The 21,703-nt window shown below is 36.9% G+C and overlaps 1 protein-coding gene across 6 annotated transcripts in view; it reads left to right on the top strand.

Annotated features, from left to right (window-relative positions):
* Positions 1-21,703, top strand: part of LOC143295798 (extended synaptotagmin-1-like) — an 89,870-nt gene that overhangs the window by 35,710 nt on the left and 32,457 nt on the right. For 5 of the 6 annotated variants that reach the window (XM_076607420.1, XM_076607422.1, XM_076607419.1 and 2 more), the window contains exons 15-22: positions 319-398; positions 4,928-4,987; positions 12,706-12,760; positions 14,735-14,797; positions 16,122-16,261; positions 18,411-18,497; positions 19,282-19,365; positions 19,735-19,788. In XM_076607420.1, the coding sequence (XP_076463535.1) occupies positions 319-398; positions 4,928-4,987; positions 12,706-12,760; positions 14,735-14,797; positions 16,122-16,261; positions 18,411-18,497; positions 19,282-19,365; positions 19,735-19,788 (623 nt within the window). The remainder of the gene's footprint in view (positions 1-318; positions 399-4,927; positions 4,988-12,705; positions 12,761-14,734; positions 14,798-16,121; positions 16,262-18,410; positions 18,498-19,281; positions 19,366-19,734; positions 19,789-21,703) is intronic. The other variant, XM_076607423.1, reaches the window with a different exon arrangement.

Genomic DNA, 21,703 nt, shown 5'->3' with positions numbered 1-21,703 from the left:
GTTCAGGCACTAGCAGGTCTGCACATATGTTGACCTGGGAGATCGTAAAAATCTCCACCCTTTACCCACCAGGCGCTGTCACCGTGGTTCGAACCCGGGACCCTCAGATTGACAGTCCGACGCTTTAACCACTCGGCTATTGCGCCTGTCTAGCCATGGGTTCAAAACCTGACTAGCGCATGGGGTTGTGCTGCAGATCAGGCACCAGCTTAGAAGATATATAGTTTATATGGATTTATCTGAACGCAGTGACGCCTCCTTGAGAAACTGAATCTCTCAGTTTTGAAAAGCTGTTATTGTTCTTTGTGTTTTACCCAGAGAGGTTTCGGGGAGCTGAATACAGTTTCAAGGGCGATGAGTACCTGTATCGTGAGGACCTTGTGTCCCCTTCTTCTGTGGTAAGTATCGGGTGGTGGTTGTTTTTTAACCTGTTTTGGTGATGGATGGGTGGGACTGATTTGAAATCAAGCAATGACTGCTTTTTGGGTGTGTGCATCTGTGTGTATTAATCCAACAGTTGCCCATTTGCACACACAAGCATGTGTGTATTTGTGAATGAATGTGTGAATGTGTGTGCTTTGTCTTTTTTTTTTTTTTTTTGCGTGTGTGCATTTTATGTTTTGACATGTCAGTTTGATTTGTTTTGTTGATGAAATTTATAGTAGATGATTAAAGCACCTTTGAGGGTCTTGAAAAAAAAATCATTTTCAATACAGAATCAAAATTCTTTACAAATTAAAGCATAGAATATGAATACTTGGTGACAGTGTTAATTCATGTAAATTTAGGCCTTTTTTTTTTTTTCTAATCGTAGTTGAATTTCCTGAGTACAGTTTGATCAGTTTTATGGGCAGTGGAGAATGTATCAGCTTTGTTTCACTCTTCTGTTTTGTGCACATTTAGTTGGCGAGTTAGTAAACTTGTCCAGTTGCCTGTTTAGAGCATAATTGTGTTAGACATCTGACTTATTTGGCAGATGAGCTGTGCAATTGTCACCACATGCTTGGAATGATTATTGACTGACATGTGAAGATAATTTTTTTGTACATAAATTACAGATAATCTTGTTGTACCATGATGTGTAAATTATCGGCTGAATGTTTTGTTTATCAGTTATTGATTTTACATCAGTATCGGTGAATATATCTTTAATGGTTTAATTGTGCAAATAACCTTTTTATAGTATGTACCTGTGTACATCATTATTAACGTTTTAACTGTCCTGAAAGTATCAAATAATTGTATGTTTTGTACAATATCATTGATTGTTTCAAATTATATACATTTGTACATCTCCATTAACTATTTAACTGAGCTTAAAGTATCAGTTAATTGTATCATAGTATACACATGTGTACATCATCAGTTGAATGATTTTGTTTGTGAATGTTATGTATTATACCTTGTTACTGTTGTGGCAGTGATTTTAAGCGCTGTGTCTTTTTGCTCAAATCAATCAATCAAATGTCTTTTTGTTGTATCATGCATGAAATATTCAATGCCATGCTTCCATCTCATGCCATACCTTTTTATTTTCCTTTTCCATCTTTTTAGATGAAGGTGAGTATTCATTCATTATTATTCTTCCTCATTGTTGCACTGACTTCGGCTTGTAGTCATGAGTGGTCCATACATTTTTGTGTGCATTTTTCATTCACTGATTCTTGTCTGTAAATGTATTGTGTGATCATCAGAGAACACACTTGCATGTGACTCCATTGAACTGCAGCTTAATGTTTTCATTCTGTGTAGAAGTTTTGAGGAAAAAAACAAAGTAAAATAGCACAGATGTATGTGATATACATTGTGAGGCTCATAACTTTATTCTTTGTGTAAGTAGAGAGGGATAGATAGAGGGGGGTGGGGTGGGAACTGCTCAATCACTGAGATACATTTCTTCCTTTGATCTGATTTTTTCAGTTGCTTTTTTTTAACATTGAGGAAACACAATCAACATCACGAATAGTTTACACCAAACAAAACTAATATGATTTACTGTTAAGCATAATGAAAGGCTGGTATTACATTTTTGTTGTTGTTGTTTTCATTAAATGGCTGAATCTTGGTGCACATCACAAATACGGGTCAGGGTACATGCATTTGTTATCACACATTGTGTGACAAGTTTCTTCATTTTGTATAGCAAAAGAAACGGATGGGCGCAATAGCCGAGTGGTTAAAGCATTGGACTTTCAGTCTGAGGGTTCCGGGTTTGAATCATGGTGACAGCACCTGGTGGGTAAAGGGTGGTGATTTTTATGATCTCTCAGGTCACAGGTCAACATATGTGCATATCTGCTTGTGCCTGAACCCCCTTTGTGTGTATATGCAAGCAGAAGATCAAATACGCACGCTAAAGATCCTTTAATCCATGCGTTCAGTGGGTTATGGAAACAAGAACATACCCAGCATGCACACCCCTGAAAGCGGAGTGTGGCTGCCTACATGGCGGGGTAAAAATGGTCATACACGTAAAAGTCCACTCGTGTACATATGAGTGAACGTGGGAGTTGCAGCCCACAAACACAGAAGAAGAAGAAATGGACATTCCCATCTGTTCTCTGTCCCTGATGATCAACCCTTGTCTGCTGTTGACAAGTGTGCTGCTCAGTGAAGGCTGTCATTGACTGTGATGAAACTGAGATACACTATTCAGGACAGCAGTCACAATTTTTCATTTGGACTCCTTCCTCATGGAGCTGCATTACTTTTGTTCAGTAAAATCAGTTACACCACCTGCAGGTACACAGAAAGTAGGCACTGCATTTTGATTTATGCCTCACTAACTCCAGAAAAGTTCAGTAGTTAAGGGGTTAACAGATTCCTTTTGATCAAGTGCATGTACGGCTGCTGTGCAAAGTGGAACTTATTAGTAGATCCCTCAATAGAAATATTACTTATTAGTCAATCAGTCAATCAACCGGTCACTTTATTCTCTGAAACAGAGTACAGAAATTCGCCTTCGCCTCCAGCCTGAATCTTATTTTTAGAAAATGTATAAAACTGTCCAGTATAGGAGTTAATCTTTGAATGGTAATTTACACTTATAAATGCACACCTGCACTCTTTAATCATGATACTGAAAACGTCAGCGTTGGTAGGAGGTAGATATGATGTGTGGACAAGATATTGAGTACGCAGCTTCAACATTGAAAGTGTGAAGTACTTTAGAAATGCTCATTCCATTGTTTTAAATTTGTTTTCATTTAAAACTTCCACATTTAGCTGAACCATTCATCCCCCACTCTTTTATGCTTGTGTTTTAATCCAGTTGTTAACTGGAAATTTAACTTCCCAGGTTTAATTATTTGTCCATCTTTGTCAAGCGCTTCTTTGAATAACTGAACTGAACTGTTGAACTGTATTTTTAATCACACATACTTAACTGTGACCCAACTAGTGCAGACTCCAGCAGGGGTCTGATATTCCTGTCCTGTACAAACTACTATCCGCCTATGCGGAGAAAATGAAAGTAACTATGGCCGATAATCTCCCGGAAGTAGGTAACCTCCCCTTTGTCCCGCTGGTTAGCGCCCTCTTTTTCCAGCAGCCATCATGACTCCTGCTCCTGTGATCTTCATACGGCTAAGTTTTTTTTTCTTTGGTATTTTCTGTCTTTTTTAGAATTTAATTGCCCAAATGTTCATCTGTATTTCCCAGCTGAATATTTATATATATACATTATTACCAAATACATATGAAAAATAAGTATCTAAAATCAGGTGGTACATTTGTTGTCAAATTAATCTGTATTAAAGTGGCTGTTGTATCTTTGGCTGAACAAGCATGTTGATTGTGAACCTCAGAAAGATGTGTTTATTGCCATGGTCATCCCAATCAGAAAGTGCCTTTAACATTATAGTGAATCAAATGGCATCACCAAAATTTTTCTGTCCTCACCAAGATGGATGCAGTCTTTTACTGTTTGTATCTTCACATTTCTACCATTTCTGAGTCAGCACATTTTGGTGTGGTATTTTCATATGTTTCAAAACAAAATTGTTTTATAACTTGGAAAAAAAAAATCTTCTTCCCATATTTTACTTTTGTCACTGTAATCATTTTGATTCTAAATATTTCAGTTGTTGTACCCAGATCTGTCTAATGTATTCAATGTTTGATAATTGCCTCTGTCCTGTGACTTTTTAAATTATTTTATTTTGTTGGATACATTGCTTTCATTCTCATTATACCATCATGAGCATCATGACTGTTCTGATCAATGACATCTTTTTAAGCAGTCATCGTGATCTATATGCCAGGACATGGGTGTGTGAAAGGTACCAGAAGATGTATGGGCAACACTTATCTTCATTGTTATTGTGAACATCAGAATTTTCCTTTAATTGTTCGGAGTGAATTAACTCAGTGACGTTGGTTGTTGTTTTCTTTTCTTGGGGGTGGGGGGGCAGGGGGGTGGGGGGGGATAGATATTCAGTATATCATAAAGGCAGCAAATATGGCAAAACTTGCAAACAATACATTTGATAACTGATAAATGAGACAATCTGAATTGGAAAAGAAAGAAGTTATTTTGTGCAGTGCAAAAATGAAAAATGAGAATACTAGTAATATTCACACACACACACGCGCGCGCGCATGCACACCACACACACCCCCCGACCCCCCAACACACACACACACACACACTCAGGGACTCTCATTGTCACTCTTCTCCCTCTCTGTGTCTCTGTCTCTGTCTCTCTCTCCCACACACAAGCACGCATGTACATACACACGTGCGCGCGCACACACACACACACACCTTTTGCTGATTCCACTCCACTTTTGCCCCTCAGCTGGATCATAATGTGCTTCAACAGAAGTAGACAGGTTGCACCACTAATCTCTGTCGTGCCTGAGGTATAACCACATGTTTTCGGTCACTTCTAACACGTCCCTGGTTTTGTCTCTTCTGCTTGTACAGAGCAGCTCTTCTAGAGCTCACCCTCCGAAGGACAGTGAAATTCCAGATGACCAAGAATTGGTACACCAGTTTCTGTGTCTAGCTTTTGGGTTTTGGGGTGGAAAAAAAAGAAAGGAATGCTGTTGTGTATGCTGCTCTTTTTGTTTTGTGTTCCACAGTGCCCCCTCTCCCTTTCCCCACCCCAGTTCCACAACACCCCACCCCTCCTCTTCTTCCCCCCCCCCTCCCCGCCCCCTCATCCGTTATTCTTCCCCCTTGTCCACTTCCCCCCTGTCAGCCTGGAATGTTCTTCTTTGGGCCATGGAACAGTTGTTTTTGTGGTGATGTGTTTCTTTGGCATGTGCGGAAAGGTCTATGTGATGGGGGGGGGACCTGTTTTTGGCCTTTAACGCTGATGTGCTGTTAATGGTTAGAGGTTGTTGGTGGTGAGTGTTTGTTCTGTTGGCGTGTGTTCGGTTTTTTGTTGTTGGCAAAGAGGTTTTACTGCGTTTTGAAAAGGGATAATGTTATTTCTAATGCTGAAATTAACATGTGTCTGTTACTAAAATCAACATTGTGGATTATCGTTTGTGGATGTTTTCTGGGAGAATATTGTGGGAGATTATTTTTGTGCTTTTTGCGTATACTTAAATGCTAACTGTAACTTTATTCAGCTTTGTCAAGGGAGGAGATACATCTGTATCTCTGTATTTCTTTATATATTTTTTGTTTGAATTGTATCTTTTCAATGGGAAAGAAGGTTTCTGAGTGTAGACATGATTAAGTTCCATACACAGACCAGGAATTTTACTCTCCTTCAGCTAGACCTTATGGTGGTCTGGGTGCTAGTCATTGAGTTGAGACAATAAACCGATGTCTCAACTCAACCGATGTCCCATATGCAGCTTGCACCTAGCACACGTAGAAGAACCCACAGCAACAAAATGGTTGTCCCTGGCACAATTCTGCAGAAAAAAAATCATCTTTGATAATGAAGCAAACACGCTTGTAGACAGATAAAAAAAAAAAGAAGAAAAATAAGGGTGGCGCTGTACAGTGGTGACGCTTTCCTCCTTTGGAAAGCAGCCGGAATTTCACGTTGATATATCTGTTGTAACCAAAAAAATATTGAAATACAATACAGTATGATACAATACAATGCAATGCAAAGCAACGCAACACGATGATAGAGGATTTGAATTTGGTGAATATGATCCCGTGTAAACCAGACACAAGTTTACTGACACTCAGTATCAGAGAAAAGAAGCACAATTTAATGCACAGTTGGGTTTTTTGCTTGTTTGTTTTTTTGTTTTTTTTTTTTACCTCAGCTTACTTAAAATGTTACTGAGATTGAGCGATGGAAAAGCTTATAAGAGAGAGAAAAAGAGATAAGAAAATATGGCATACAGAGAAAATCATCAGTTTATGTCCTTTTTTTCGTTTTTCTTTTTGTTTTACTTTTTTAATTAATTATTTATTTATTTATTTAACTGTGCTGCAGATTGCAATGAGTATGATACTGACATCAAATCCAGCCATTAAAAGCTTATTTTTCTGCTGTGTTATATATAATTTATATTTCATTACACCAGGTTTGCTGTCATCACAAAGCATTCTTGTTTTCAGTATTTTTGTTTTATTGTTGCTGATTTTTAATTTGATGCTTTTTGAAAAAAAAAATAGAAACAGTTACTTTATGTTGTTTTGTTTACTCTTTCAACTTCATTGATGTATGTTATGTTACTTTTATTTTTATGCTTCTGTTGAATCTTGTATGATTATTTAGACAGTTTTGCGTTGGTACTTTCATCTCTATTTGTAACTTATGTTTCATTTTTCTCTCTCACATATTTCATTGCGTCATGTCACTTATTTCATTGCGTCATGTTTCAAAATGAAACCTAAAAAAAAAGTCCCTTTTGACTGGTAATGAACTGACCTGATGATGGCAACCTTTCATCTCTTCCTCACCCGCACCCCCACACCCCACCTCCACCTTTTTCCACAATGATATCGCTTCTTTCCTGAAGGTGAAAGATAAGACAAAGATGATTTGAAAACCACTATGTTCGTGTGATTTTGTTTACATTTTATGTGGTGGTTTAGTATGTCAGTATCTCTCACTGTCTCTCTCTCTCTCTGTATGTGTATATATATATATATATATATATATATATATATATACATACACACACACATATAGATATATACACATATATACATATATATATATATATATATATATATATATATATATATGTATATATGATTTTTTTTTTACATTCAGTCTGCCTATGATCTTCAGAATGCAGTAGAAGCTTATGAAGGTAACAAAACCTATGTCAACGGAAACTGAACTGACATTGACCATTATTTGGAGTGCTTTGTCAGTCTAAATGGAATGAACACACACTATGCATGACTCTGATTTGGCATAGACTGCTATCGAGCTAACATAATTTGTAGTACACTGCTTTTTGCAGTGGATTTTTGTTGTTTGGAACATTTTTGCTGTATTGTAATTTAGAGGTGATGCTGAATGGATTTGGGAGATGAGAATGCAGACTGCAGAACGCAATATACTTTTATTATGTTCAAGGAGAAATTTATTTGTGGTGTAAGACACATGAACGGTACACATGAACCACAGTCTTTCAGAATTTGTATATATATATATATGTATATATATATGTATATATCATTATATATATATATATATATATATATATATATATATATATATATATATAGGGGGGGTGTGTGTGTGTGTTTGTATGTGCATATATATATATATATATATATATATATATATATATATATATATATATATATATATATATATATATAGGTGTGTGTGTGTGTGTGTGTGTGTGTAATGTAATATAATATATATGTGTGTGTGTGTGTGTGTGTGTGTAATCACAATCATACACATGCAGAAATCACAGTTAAAGGCGTATACTTTCATACCATAATCAAACAGAGACATACAATGAAAATGTACTATTCAACAGTGTTTTGAAATTTAGATGAAGTATCATGGGCATGTATACTCTGGCATACTTTTTATGGAGTCAAATGATAAATTATTGATTATTTTTGTATGGCTGGAGTTATTATTTCTATGACCTAGTTTCTCATGGAATGGTTCCATTTTAACTCCTGGCTGAAAAATTAGATTGTGTCTTAAGCATCATTTGAAACAGTGTTGTTTTAAAGAATACAGAAGCACACTAAACTTTGTTGTTATGTGGAAAGCTCTTGCTTGAGTGCAGAAAAACAACAACAACAACAACAAACAAACAAACACCACACATGGATTTGAAGGCACAGGGCATGCTCTTGATTGCAAAGAAATTGAAACACACTAAACGGTGGCTTCAGCATGGCATGCAGTTGTTTTATGATGTGTTTTGTTTTGTCAACAGAGGAGTTGTGTTTTGTTTTAACAAAAGAGTCTGAAAGATAGTGTAACTATTTGTTAACTCTTTTTTTTGTTTTTTGTTTTGTTTAAAGAGTGGTTATGGGGAAAGAAGAGGCATCATCAGAAGAGGTGATAGCAGGAGCACTGAACTTGGTAAATTGTTAACGGAAGAATTTAAACGAAACTTGCTAAACTGTTATCCACTGATAGCAAGAGCGCTGAGCTTGCTAAATTGTTAACGGAAGAATTTAAACTGAACTTGCTAAACTGTTATCCAGTGATAGCAAGAGCGCTGAGCTTGCTAAATTGTTCAACAGAAGAATTTAAACTGAACTTGCTAAACTGTTATCCACTGATAGCAAGAGCGCTGAGCTTGCTAAATTGTTAACGGAAGAATTTAAACTGAACTTGCTAAACTGTTATCCAGTGATAGCAAGAGCGCTGAACTTTCTAAATTGTCAACGGAAGAATTTAAACTGAACTTGCTAAACTGTTATCCAGTGATAGCAAGAGCGCTGAACTTGCTAAATTGTTAACGGAAGAATTTAAACTGAACTTGCTAAACTGTTATCCAGTGATAGCAAGAGCGCTGAACTTGCTAAATTGTTAACGGAAGAATTTAAACTGAACTTGCTAAACTGTTATCCAGTGATAGCAAGAGCGCTGAACTTGCTAAATTGTTAACGGAAGAATTTAAACTGAACTTGCTAAACTGTTATCCAGTGAATGCAAGAGCGCTGAACTTGCTAAATTGTTAACGGAAGAATTTAAACTGAACTTGCTAAACTGTTATCCAGTGATAGCAAGAGTGCTGAACTTTCTAAATTGTCAACGGAAGAATTTAAACTGAGCTTGCTAAACTGTTATCCAGTGATAGCAAGAGCGCTGAACTTGCTAAATTGTTAACGGAAGAATTTAAACTGAACTTGCTAAACTGTTAGTGTTATCCAGTGATAGCAAGAGCGCTGAACTTGCTAAATTGTTAATGGAAGAATTTAAACTGAACTTGCTAAACTGTTATCCAGTGATAGCAAGAGCGCTGAACTTGCTAAATTGTTAATGGAAGAATTTAAACTGAACTTGCTAAACTGTTATCCAGTGATAGCAAGAGCGCTGAACTTGCTAAATTGTTAACGGAAGAATTTAAACTGAACTTGCTAAACTGTTATCTGAAGACTGGAAACTGAACTTGCTAGACTGTTAACTGAAGAATGGAAACTGAACCTGGCTGACAACAGAAGTGTTTCACACTCTGCTTTTGTCCAAACTGAGCGGTTGAGTTGTGCGTACTAGTAACTGTAACATTTGATTTAGTGCTGTTCCGATTGAAAGGGTTGGTATGATGACTTTACAAATAATTCAAAATGCCTGTCTGTGGACAGGCACTGAGAGAAAAACGCATTATGTATAATTTTATCATTGCTTGGAATATTGGAATATTTAGATTTTATTTTAAGTCATCTCTGCCTTCCAAGAAACAATCTGCTGTCATTAATCTTCTGTTGCTGGAAGTGTTCTGGTCAAAAAGAGAGTGTGTATTCTTCATCTTCATCTTCATCTTTTCACTATTACATTATTTCACTACAGGTTATGTTTGGCAAGGGGAGACGGGGGGGGGGGGGGGGGCACCGGGGAAGAAAAATTAACTGTGTGCATGTATGAGTGAGAGAGAGAGAGAGAGAGAGCACAGTGGGTTCAGAATTTCTGTTGTTCTTAATCTTTCTTTCTGTTTATGAATCTTCCCTATGTTTCCTTCTAAAGTGCTTCTCAGTCCGTGTATGAATATCAGGTTCTGAAAGTAACCATCAACAAAACAGTTACTTCAGTCATTTTGTAACTCGGATATAAACAGCCCTTCATATATACAACCATCATCTCATTATTAGTTTGTTTTGTTCTGACTCATGCTAGCTTGTGGATAGCTTCGTCGACACTTACCCAGTGGATGGTTTATTTATGTCTCTGTAACCATCACCATGTTTTTGTATCTTTAAATTCTATATTGTTTTTGTTGTTGTTGTTGTTGTTTTGTGGCCCTGCATGGTCGCTTTGCTTTTTTGTTGTTGTTGGGATTGGGGTGGGAGGTGTTGTGCGTACAAGTGTACTCCATACTGGATTTAACTAACGTGACTGCTAATGCAGGAAAACAGCTTGCATTGTGCATGCGTATTGAATTCATGGCTATTGTACATGTTGCACTTGGATTGTTCCAGTACATTGTTTGTATCCTCTCGGCATGTCTGGTGAAAGAGAACATTGTATTTGATTGTGTCTTTATTATATATTATGAGATTCAGTGGTTTTTTGATGTTATTTGGTGATTTTGGTTTTTAAATGAAATTGTTGAAATTGAAAATATGGCAGCTGTTGCATAATTTCTAATCAAAAGAGAACAGTTTAGGAATTATTATTAAAAAAAAAAAAAAAAAAAAAAATTATGGTTGGTTACTCAGTCTGAATGCCTTCATTAGTTGTATTTTGTGACATATATGTTTTTAGACATTATTTTATTGTTTTTGGAAGACACAGTACAGTATTTCATTGTTTTTTTCCCCCTCCATTTCTTGAGGAATTGTAGTAACTTCACTGATATCCTTCTTTGAAACGTTTTTTTTTTTTTTTTTTTTTTTTTTTGTATAAATTTATGTTTTCTCTCGCTCTCTCTGAATTTTGTTGTTGTTGATGTAGTAGTATTTATGTTCCCTCTCTCTTACTCTGTGTGTGTGTGTGTGTGTGTGTGTGTGTGTGTGTGTGTGAGAGCGCACACATGCATGCATGGGCACATATCTGCACATGTGCATGGCATGCATTGCATTACGTGCAGTTCTGTAGGTTTTTGTAGTTTTATTCACATATGTTTTCATGATATTTTCTTCATTTTTGCTGATTAGATAATTTTAATGTCATGCAATCATCAAACCTGAACACATAAAGATCCATCAAAAGATAAACAAAAAAAACCCAACAGTTCTCATTATTTTCTCAGTGCTTCAAAAGATGTATTGTAGATTAAGATCAGTACATTTAAGGCCTTGCAATTTAAATTACATTCAGTACACTTCAACATAGATGATTAATTTTTATGTTTAAACAATTGCACAGCATGTGTTGTGTCTGTACTCTTAGAACATTTCAGTACATTTGTACTGTTCTTACATTTGGACATTCTTATTACCTATAAATTTTTAGAACCTCTGCACTTTTATACTGCACACATAACTTCTCACAGGACAACTGTCTGTTCAGTGAACATTACTTGAGTTCACTATGATATGTGTAGTTCAGTACATCTGTCCTCATGTGCACTGAATATTTCAGCACGTGTGTACTTAATCTGTACTCTTCAGATGTCATGGGAATCCAGAACTAATGAAGTTGATATTACTGCTTGAAAGGATACATACATAGTATTTACTGTTGAAATACATGTGAAAAAAAACCTCATTACAAATCAGTTACTTTTCAAACTCTTCTTGTTCTCTGCTTCTACGTCTTTATCAGTATGTATTTCCATTTTGACAATTCCTCTTCCAGTCAATCTCCCGTACCCAAACTAGACACACACAAACACACCCACACCAGACACATAGTGATGATGAGGTGCTCTGTTTTCTCTCTCTCTCTCTCTCTCTCTCTCTCTCTCTCTCTCTCTCTCTTCTTTAGATATCATCCAACTTATTTCGTTCAAAAGAAGAAGTTAGAAAAGCTGTCATTTATAGAACTTCGTCAACAACACTAATAATGATGATAATAAAGATAATAATAGTAATAATTATACTACTACTACTACTGATTGTGATGGTGATGATGCACAACATAAAGATTGGCCTTCTGGTCACATCTGAATGTGCTGTCATTTTGATGGTGCCAGAGAAGATGTAGATTTTTTTTTTTTTATTTCCCAACTTCATGAAACACTACATGTTAATATCATAGCTGTCAGAGGTTGATCTCAAAAGCAAACACACACTCATGTACATATATGCACATGTGCATGCACGCACACACACACACACACACACACACACACACACACACACACACACACACACACACACACACACACTCTCTCTCTCTCTTTCTCTAGGGATGTGTTGGGAAACAAGAGGTCATACTGCACTTCAAGCTTTTTAGCCTCTCATAATTTTTTTTTTCTTCTGGACATTTATTATTTTCACTTGCTTTTATTATTATCATTTTTCAATATTGAGGGTTTCTATTAGTGTTACACTGAGGGTTATTATGATGATAATTGTATGTATTGTATGAGCTCATTTCTATATATATGTACATATGTTAATTTTTTTTTTTTATATGTAATTTGATCATATATCCATTTATGTATTTATTTGTTAACTTTTTTTTAATGCAGGGAGACACCCGTCGCTCACTTTCTGCTGCACATTACATGGATGAAATTCTGGAAGGTATGTGATTGAGATGTATTTTTAACCCTTTAAGTTTCAGTGTTCACTTTCAGCACCATATATTTAAAGTCCAGTGCTTTAGTCACTCAGCAAAGGTGTCCATTGTTTATATCATTTTATGCCTTTGTTTCTATGTGTGCCTTTTTTCTGTGTGCATGTGTATTTTACTATGAAAGTGGAATTTTCTGGAGCAGTTTGCCAGGGAATGATTCTGGTGTTTTTTTTTGTTTTTTTTTTTTTTTGTCACATGTACTGAATCCATCCTGCACACAGGATCTTGGTTCATGTCTCAACAGAAGGACTAGCAGTGGGGGAAGTAAAAATTTTGGTCTGTGCTGGACTTGAACAAATTGACATTTACTTCCTTTCAGGGTGCATTATCATTAGGCCACTGCTTTACACCAGGCCACTATTCCATGTTTGGGTGCAACTTGGCTGGGACAGGGAACAGTTCTCACACATGGAATCGAGTTTGATGGCATTTATAAATGCATAAACAGATCTGCCTGTTTCTGTTTCTCCTCTGCATCCCATCTCACTCTCTTTGATCAGGCCCCGTCTTGTCAGTGCATTCTCAGATTCAAATACTCTACAGTCGCCACCACTCTGTCTCTGTCTCTGCACCTTACACTTGGGACAAGCTCCCTCTTTTGCTTTGTCAGATTTCTGCACTCAGCTCTTTCAAGTCTAGCCTTAACTCATTCCTCCCCATATAAGAGTATATTCATAATGTTGAGCCATCCATCTCTGACCTTTCACAAGTACACTTCTAACAGAGCACCTACCAAGAATGGAGCATTCTCACTAATGGCTGTTTCCAGTATTTATTCAGTTTGGCGACTTAAACCCATTCTTAAATGGTTTGCTTCCATGCCATGTTGGCACTATTTTTGTCTGCACCAGATTTTAGTGAATCGATCGACTTTCAGTCATCATGTATAAACACCCACAGTGTCTCTCAGCTGAACAAGCATCCCACAGGTTGGTGAGTGGTTCATGAACCATGACAGCAATGATAACTCTGTTGAGGCTGGTATCGGTGAGCAGAGTGACAGTGGAAGTGAAGACGAAGCTGTTGCATCAACATCAACAGGCAGATCAAACACAAACTGCGTGCGTTGTTCATTTACAAATTATATTATTTATGGCGAGCTGCAACAAGGGAAGAGATCACACGGAGGTCAGAAGAAGCGCTTCAGAGATACTCTGAAAGTCTCTCTTACAGCGTTTGATATCAACCCTGACTCCTGGGAGGAATCTGCAGTGGACCGTGACAAATGGCGCACTGCTGTGCACAAAGGTGCCAAGTTGTGCGAGGCCAACAGGACTGCTGCAGCTGTTCAGAAGAGGCAGGCCAGAAAGTCACGGGCAAACAAGCTCCCTGACAGTGATATGCCTGTCTTTGTCTGCCCCAACTGTCGGCGAACATTTCGTGCGCAGATTGGACTATCCAGCCATCTGCGCATTCACAGATAGATTCATGAGCATCCTCCCCCCCACCCCACCACCACCCTCCCCCCATCCCCCAGCTGGATGACAACGATGGTCATCATCGATCTCTCGATGGACACACCACCATATTATTTATATCACAAAAACAAACAGGTATTTTTGTCTCAATAATCACAAAAAATAGCAGACAAGCAGACTGTTTGTGTTCACATGCTTATATTTGCATGCACACCTGGCTGCACAGCTGGGCCGGGGGTGGAAACTCTAGGTGCACGCATGGGGTAGAATAAGTTAACGCCTGCCGCTTTCCAAAACAGCCCCTCACCCCTCTCCCTCTACCTGGTCTAGTTTCTCTTGCTTTCTGCTTACATGTTTATTAGATTTATCTGTCATCCCTCTGAATGAGTACTGTGCATATGTGTGTGAATGACTGGTGTGTAGGGGCTTTAGTTTGTGTCTGCACAAGATTAAGCTCTTATACTTTGTTATCATGTATTGCTTTTATTTTTGTTTATGTTACAGACAAGCTGATTGCAGAGCTCACTATCCTGCAAGGCAAAGATCTGGTTGCCATGGACAGAAATGGTTGGTTTGTCATTGTTTGTTTGTCTGGTTTGCTTATGTCTGTTCTTTTTTTTTTCTCCTTGATTTGTACACTTTTGTTTACACTGTCCTCTTTGTAAATGTTTCGTCAGTGTATTTTAAATGGAGAATGGTTTTGATCACATAGAAAAGAGTGGCTAGAAGTTTAGTTAAAAAGCAAGGTAATAATTTATGTGAGATTAATGATGTTGTGTTAAAAGCATGCTAATGATAATAATAATTGGAGATAAGTAATGTTCTGAGATGTATATAAGAAATGTTAAAAAAAAAGAGTATTATTTTTGTATATTTTCTGTGTTTAGCTGCATGTTTTGAGGCTCTCATTTTTGTTAGTTTGTTTTTGTTTTTCTGTTTCTGCGTTCTGTAGAAGTGTGAAAACAGTGTTAAAACAGTGTTCGAGCAATTCACTTTCCTAACAAAAAAGCCCAGTCAGGTTCAAGCTACACTGACTGCTTTTGAATTTGCTTGTGGTGCCTGCAGTCACCATGTAAGGAACCATGATGTTGAACACGACCACAACATATGATGGGACTTTGTACTGATCTGCTCGTCACTGTTTACCAGTGATCTGTGTGACAGAAAAATGAATGTGTGTATTTTTTGTTAACCTGTTCACTGCCAGGAAAATTTAACTCCTGATGCAGGGCCTGGTCTTTGCCATGAAGTTTTCAGTGAAAATGATATAAATTAACATACACACAAATGGTGCAGACTATTGCTTTTTGTCAAAAGTGTGCAAGCTGTGTGGGTTTTGTTATGCTTTTCTGAAAGGAAATAAATCGAACTTTTGTTGAAAACATCTCTGTAAATGCTTTAACAGATTTCAGCGACTCAGTTTGCATTAGCAAGAAGGTGGCTAGTTAATCTTTTCAACAGGTTTCAATGACCCATTCAGCATTGTTTCAATGACCAGCAAGAAGGTATTGATAGACTGTAAATCTTTTCAGCAGGTTTCAGTGACCTGTTCTGCATCACTTCAGTGAATGTCAAAAAGGTGTGAGCTGCTTGTAAATCTTTTTAACAGGTTTCAGTGGCCTGTTCTGCATCATTTAAGATCTTCAGATTTGCGTGTTAAAGGTCCTGTAATCTGTATCAGCGTTTGGTGAGTTATGGAAACAAGAAAATACCCAGCATGCAACAACCACCACAGAAAGTCAATGTTGGTCATGTAACAAAAAGAAGTTTCAGTCAACAGTAAAAAGGTGTTAATTGCTTGTAAATCTTTTTAACAGGTTTCATTGACCCATTATGCATCGTTTCATCGAATGTCAAGAAGGTCTTAATATCTTGTAAATGTTTTCAACAGGTTTCAGCGACCCATTCTGCATTGTTTCAATGAACGGGAAGAAGGTGTTCACGACCTCCGTGAAGAAGAAGACACTGTTTCCCAAGTGGAACGAACTGGTCACGCTGGAGATGAAGGAGGAGGGATCCGTCATGACTATTGTCAGTAACTGTTGTGTTCACACATGTATAGACTAACACTGTATGAAACAGTAGCAAGGGTAAGATAGCACTTATACAGATATATGTATATAATCGTTAAAAGTTGGAAAGGATGTAACAGCTCTGTAGTTATTTCATTCTTCTAACAGTCTTCCTCTTTGTACACATGGTCCAGAAGCTAAGTTTATTGGGAAGGGAATAATTAATATGGACTTACCGTTGTACTTCCAGAATTATCGTTTAAAAATTGTCACAACAATAACTAGTCAAAACAAAAAAAACAACAACCAAAAAACAATTTTATGTTGTGCTTTCAAACCTTTCAGAGCATTTTACAGTAACACATTAGTCAGACACAAAGCACTCAGTAACACAAGCACACACATTTGCACACAAACTTGCACATATGCACACATGCATACACACATGCACAAAACATAATTAAAATGAAACGATGATATTGTTGATATGGCTTGGCTTGGCTTAGAAAAATATTAAAACCAACCTCCACTCATGTGTTGATTTTCGGTGCAGATTTCTGTCATTGTTTTACCTGGAATTTAAACAAAAGAAAATCAAAAACAAGGAAAAAAAGCTTTCATTTATATTTCTGACTAAACTGATTTGTCTGGCATGAAGATGAGATTTCAAGGTACGATTTCATCTCCAAATCAGCTGCTACTCAGCACATTCTGTGCTTTTGAAATGGTTTTGATTAGACAAAAAAAGAGCAAAGACTTTCTGCTGTTAAGGATGTTGCTAAGAAATGTGTATGCCCGCTGGAAATTGATGGCAGTTGCTGAAAAAAAATCTCTTACAAGCACGTCTGATTATTATCAAAGAAGAAGTATTGGGGGAATATTGAATGAAAGAAAGAAGTCAAATCACATCGGTTCCAATGCATGTAAGAAAATATAATTGAATCATAGAAAACAGAGGAGATCTTCTGCAGTATCGCTCACAGATTCACATGCTTTTTCAAGTTTTGTTTTTCACCATTCTGAATCAGATTAATGCATGTGTGTGAACGACTGGTGTGAAAGTGCTGTATAAATACCTTTATCATTTTCACTAGTTTGTAGTAGTATTAACCCCTAGGCTGCCTGCATGACGAGATAACTCGTCATGGCAAGCATGTATGCTTCGCTGCCTGCATGACGAGATAACTCGTCATCGAAATATTCTGACTTTTCCCTGCTTTGCATTCAGTTCGTTGACAAAAATGCTGGTAGCTTTAGCTTGGGGAATCTTTCTGGATTCTATTCATAGCTAGAAACACCATCTGCGTCATAAGGCAGTCCTTTATTTGAACGTTTTGGTTGGGTTACTGGCCGCAGTCTTTGCCTGGCTCCTCTCCTCGCTCGCTCAACAAAATGTCGGACTGACACCGTGCTCAAGACATGCGCTCGTGGCGAACTAAATCAACCAAGATTACTTTCTTTAGCTAATGCTCAGAAAGAATTGGAGCATAAATTCGAAGGAGAAGACAGTGGTGAACATTTATAGGACGATTTGATAGAAAATAAAGGGAGCAATCAAGAGAGTGGCCAAGATACAACTATCAGTGAGTGATGCAGGCTGTTCAACTCTAGCAGACGAATTTTTAGCAGGGCACCGTATGAGCTATTTTCTTGGCACTCAGCCAACGCGGTCTGATGAAGTGACGGTGTGAGAGGGGTGAAGAGGAGGGGGGTGGAGACTGAGGGGGCGTGGCCTCACATCCATATTATCACTTGCAGAAGTCACAATGCATCTATTTCTTTTTCAGTTTTTTTATATTGTGGTTGTTCTAGTATGATTTTGTGTGTGCAGATATCCATTTGTCCAGAAAGTGATATTTTTGTGCAAATTACCAGACTAATGTTTGTAATGAACAAGTTGAAAATGTGACAAAAAACAAAACACAGATTTCAAAACAACAGCATGTCACTTAAAATGCATAAAATGGGAAAACATCATGTGTTTTGTATTCTTTATTCATTTCCCTTTCAGAAAATATATACTTTTATGGGTCTTTCTCCAATAACAAAGAGCACAGAATTTTTTGAAAATTTATACCCGTTTTTTGTGAAAAAACCCTGGCAAATAGATTTCACTTAAATTTTATTTTCCTGGCAGCGAAAGGGTTAATATTATTTTTGGTTGGCAGGATGTCTATGACAAAGACATGATCTCCAAGGACTTCATGGGCAAAGTCACCTTAACGCCAGAGAAGCTCAAAGAACTCTCCATCAAGGTATTGGCGTTAATACTATTTTGATACAGATGTGTTCCTTTCTTTCTTTGTTTGTTAAGTATTTGTTTATTTCTGTTCATTCTTATTTTTTTCCCGAGAATAGATCACTGGAGAATAAGATGCTTGCAGAATATGTATATTATATTATGTTATGTTAAATTATATGTTACGTTATGTTATGTCACATCATGTCATGTCATGTCATTTCATGTCATTATATTTTAACACACACACACACACACACACACACACACACACACACTCATACTCACATTCAAACGCACATGCACATACACTCTCTCTCTCTCTCTCTCTGTCTCTCTCTCATTTTCTGTCACACCCCTCCCATTCATCTTTCAAAAATGTATGTTCTGTCTTTCTCTTTCTCATCTCTCTTCCACATCCCGTACATTGTTTTCCTCCTCTCTTAATATCCTCTTTTGTTGTTGTCTTTTTTTTCCACTTCATTATAGATATCTTATGAATTTACTTATTTGTGCAAACCTAAGGAAGGCTCTCAAGGCCTGAATAGCGTACTGGATTTATGCAAAGGTCAGGTTTATGCTTCCTATATCTATCTATCTATCTGTCTGTCTGTCTATATAGCATAAACCTGACCTTTGCATGAATCCTACATATATATATATATGTGTGTGTGTGTGTGTGTGTGTGTGTGTGTGTAGCTATATTTATATATGGTGTAGCATACATTGATCTGTCCGCACGCTTTGACACCTCATTGAAACTGAAACTGAAACTTGTTATTGCTGTTGTTCTTCCACAGGGAGCTGCAGAGTGGTTTCCCTTGGAAAGAACCAAAACTGGCAAGTTGCAGCTAAAGTGTACTGTCATCTCCAAGGACACACTGGTGCGTCGTGAGTGTGTGTTGTGTCTTGAGCGTATGTGTGAGCGTGTGAGAACATATTCTATTCGTCATCTATATATATATATGATAATCAGTCGTGTCCGACTATGACCATCAGAACAACATCGTCATCACCTACATAATATTGACGTTGTGTCCGTTGACTATAAACACAGAAAAATCACTACATTGATGTATCATGCATGTTGGAGCTTGCACAAAAGAATTTTCAGTAAAAATGCTCTTTTTCTGATGTCTGATTTGTTGTGAAGAGTTTCTGTGTAAGTGTGTGTGTGTGTGTGTGTGTGTGTGTGTGTGTTGTGTGATGGGGACTCGGTTGAATTATGATGTTGCTGTTTTTTTGTGCTGCAGAAGAACAGTGCTGGAACATTAGGGGACAATGACGTGTTTGAGCCCTCCAGAAAGGTTTGATTTTCACATTCACTTTCATTTGACATGGAATTGATTTAGATTTTGTCTCCAATACAATGTTCATAGTATCCCCATGCTCAAATTTATTCACGATGTTAACCCTTTGACTTCCGCAACTATTGTAATTTTTAGAAAAAAAAAGAGAAAAAATTTAACCAAAATTAAAATAATGCTTTAAAGTATGTAAAAGCATGTGTTTTGTTGAAGAAACATGAATGGAGAATATAATTATCATATGTTCAGTGTTGACAGGATGAGATAACTCCCAAACAGGGGAAGACAACTAAGATTTTTAGAAAAGAAAAGAAAAAAAGGTGGGTGGAAATGGTGCTGAAATATTTGCATATGTATTAGACGCAATAACCAAGCGCAGTTATGTTGTTTTCCTCCACTGTCATGCTGTTTTGAACATAAATGCTATACATAAACAAACAGTCACACACATCCACACACACATGCTCCCACCTACACACTCACAAACACTATCACACAGTATTACAACACAAAAGCATCTTTCGACTTGACGCTTTCATTTGAGGGTTTTGTCATAAATGGAAATCCCAAAATGAAGGTTTCATGCCAAAGTATTGGGGACTTTCTACACCCAATTCCAACATGACCCCACTCTCTAGCTGTTGTACATTTGTAGTGTAATCATCACCAGGATACTTCAGTTGATCAACAACAACATTACTTTCGTTTTCTATCACGTTTTCATACTTGCTGTTTTTGATATTATGCGGAAAATCAAACAAAATTCTAGCCACCTCTTCTGTACTGTATGAACTGGCAGCCAGTTCTTTTCTGTTCAACAACTTTTTGCTTTACAAAATGCAAAGATACACATAAAAAAGTCAGAACATGCTGAGATATTGCTTCAAACAGGCATTAAGGCAGTCACCATTTGCAAGGAAGTAAGCGTACTTGCATGACCGGCTGGACTATTGATAATGCATTTACCCTTAAAGCATGATATATCTGTGCTCGGAATTGAAAGGCTTAATATATGCAAGTTGTATCCTCAAGATTTAGATTTGGCACAATTATGGAGTTCAGAAAAAAAAGGTTCATACTGTATTTTTTGCTTCATCAAGCTGAGACTTAAAAAAATTTTTTTTTTAAACTCCTACAATAGTTTACAGAATCAAGTATAATTCATACTTTTGGATGTGAAAATAGAACACCACTCTGAACATTGGCTATTGAACATCAAAAGAACGTAGACAGCACAATAAATGTTCACCAACACATCAATTCCATATATTATAAAGCTTAGCCCTATACAGTGCATGTGTATGGTGCCCATTTCTGCTTAATTTTGTCATATACCATAGATATTTTTAAAGAAACATACTTGTCAACTCCATATGCCTGTTCAAGATATTTTGTGAACATTTGTTGAGTTCGCTTTACAGAGTTTGGCTATCAATGAATTATGTGAAAAAGCATCCATCAAGTTTTGTTTTCATTTGCAAAAAGCTCAATACATGATTGACAGTAATTCTGAATTCTGTCATGGTTAAGATTAAGAGTTGGTCTATCACAATTCAATCACTTTTATTTGAAATATCTTACAAAATCTGCCCAAAACTTTGAAGCATGATTACACTCTGATGGAAAATGCAGTATTGTCATAATCCCCTACGTTTTGTCAATATCACCATTTGTGAACTGACAGTTAATGAATAGATAAACTGAACTGGTACCTTTTGAAATTTTCTTACCGTAAAGATGCACATTTAGTTGTTTCTTTTTCCTGTGAAGACTCAGGAAAGGTTTTTTTTTCCGCACTCAATATTGGGAAACTGTAGAGAAAGATTAGTTGTTGTTTTTTTTAATTTAAAGACCATATCGAAAGTTTCTTTGTTCTGTATGGATCATTGAGGGAAAGTTTCTTTTTTTCTCTGAA

Source organism: Babylonia areolata, chromosome 21 (assembly GCF_041734735.1).
Source record: "Babylonia areolata isolate BAREFJ2019XMU chromosome 21, ASM4173473v1, whole genome shotgun sequence".
Lineage (NCBI taxonomy): Eukaryota > Metazoa > Mollusca > Gastropoda > Neogastropoda > Buccinidae > Babylonia > Babylonia areolata.
Note: the sequence above shows the minus strand (reverse complement) of the source record. Positions and strands in the feature narration are given on the sequence as shown.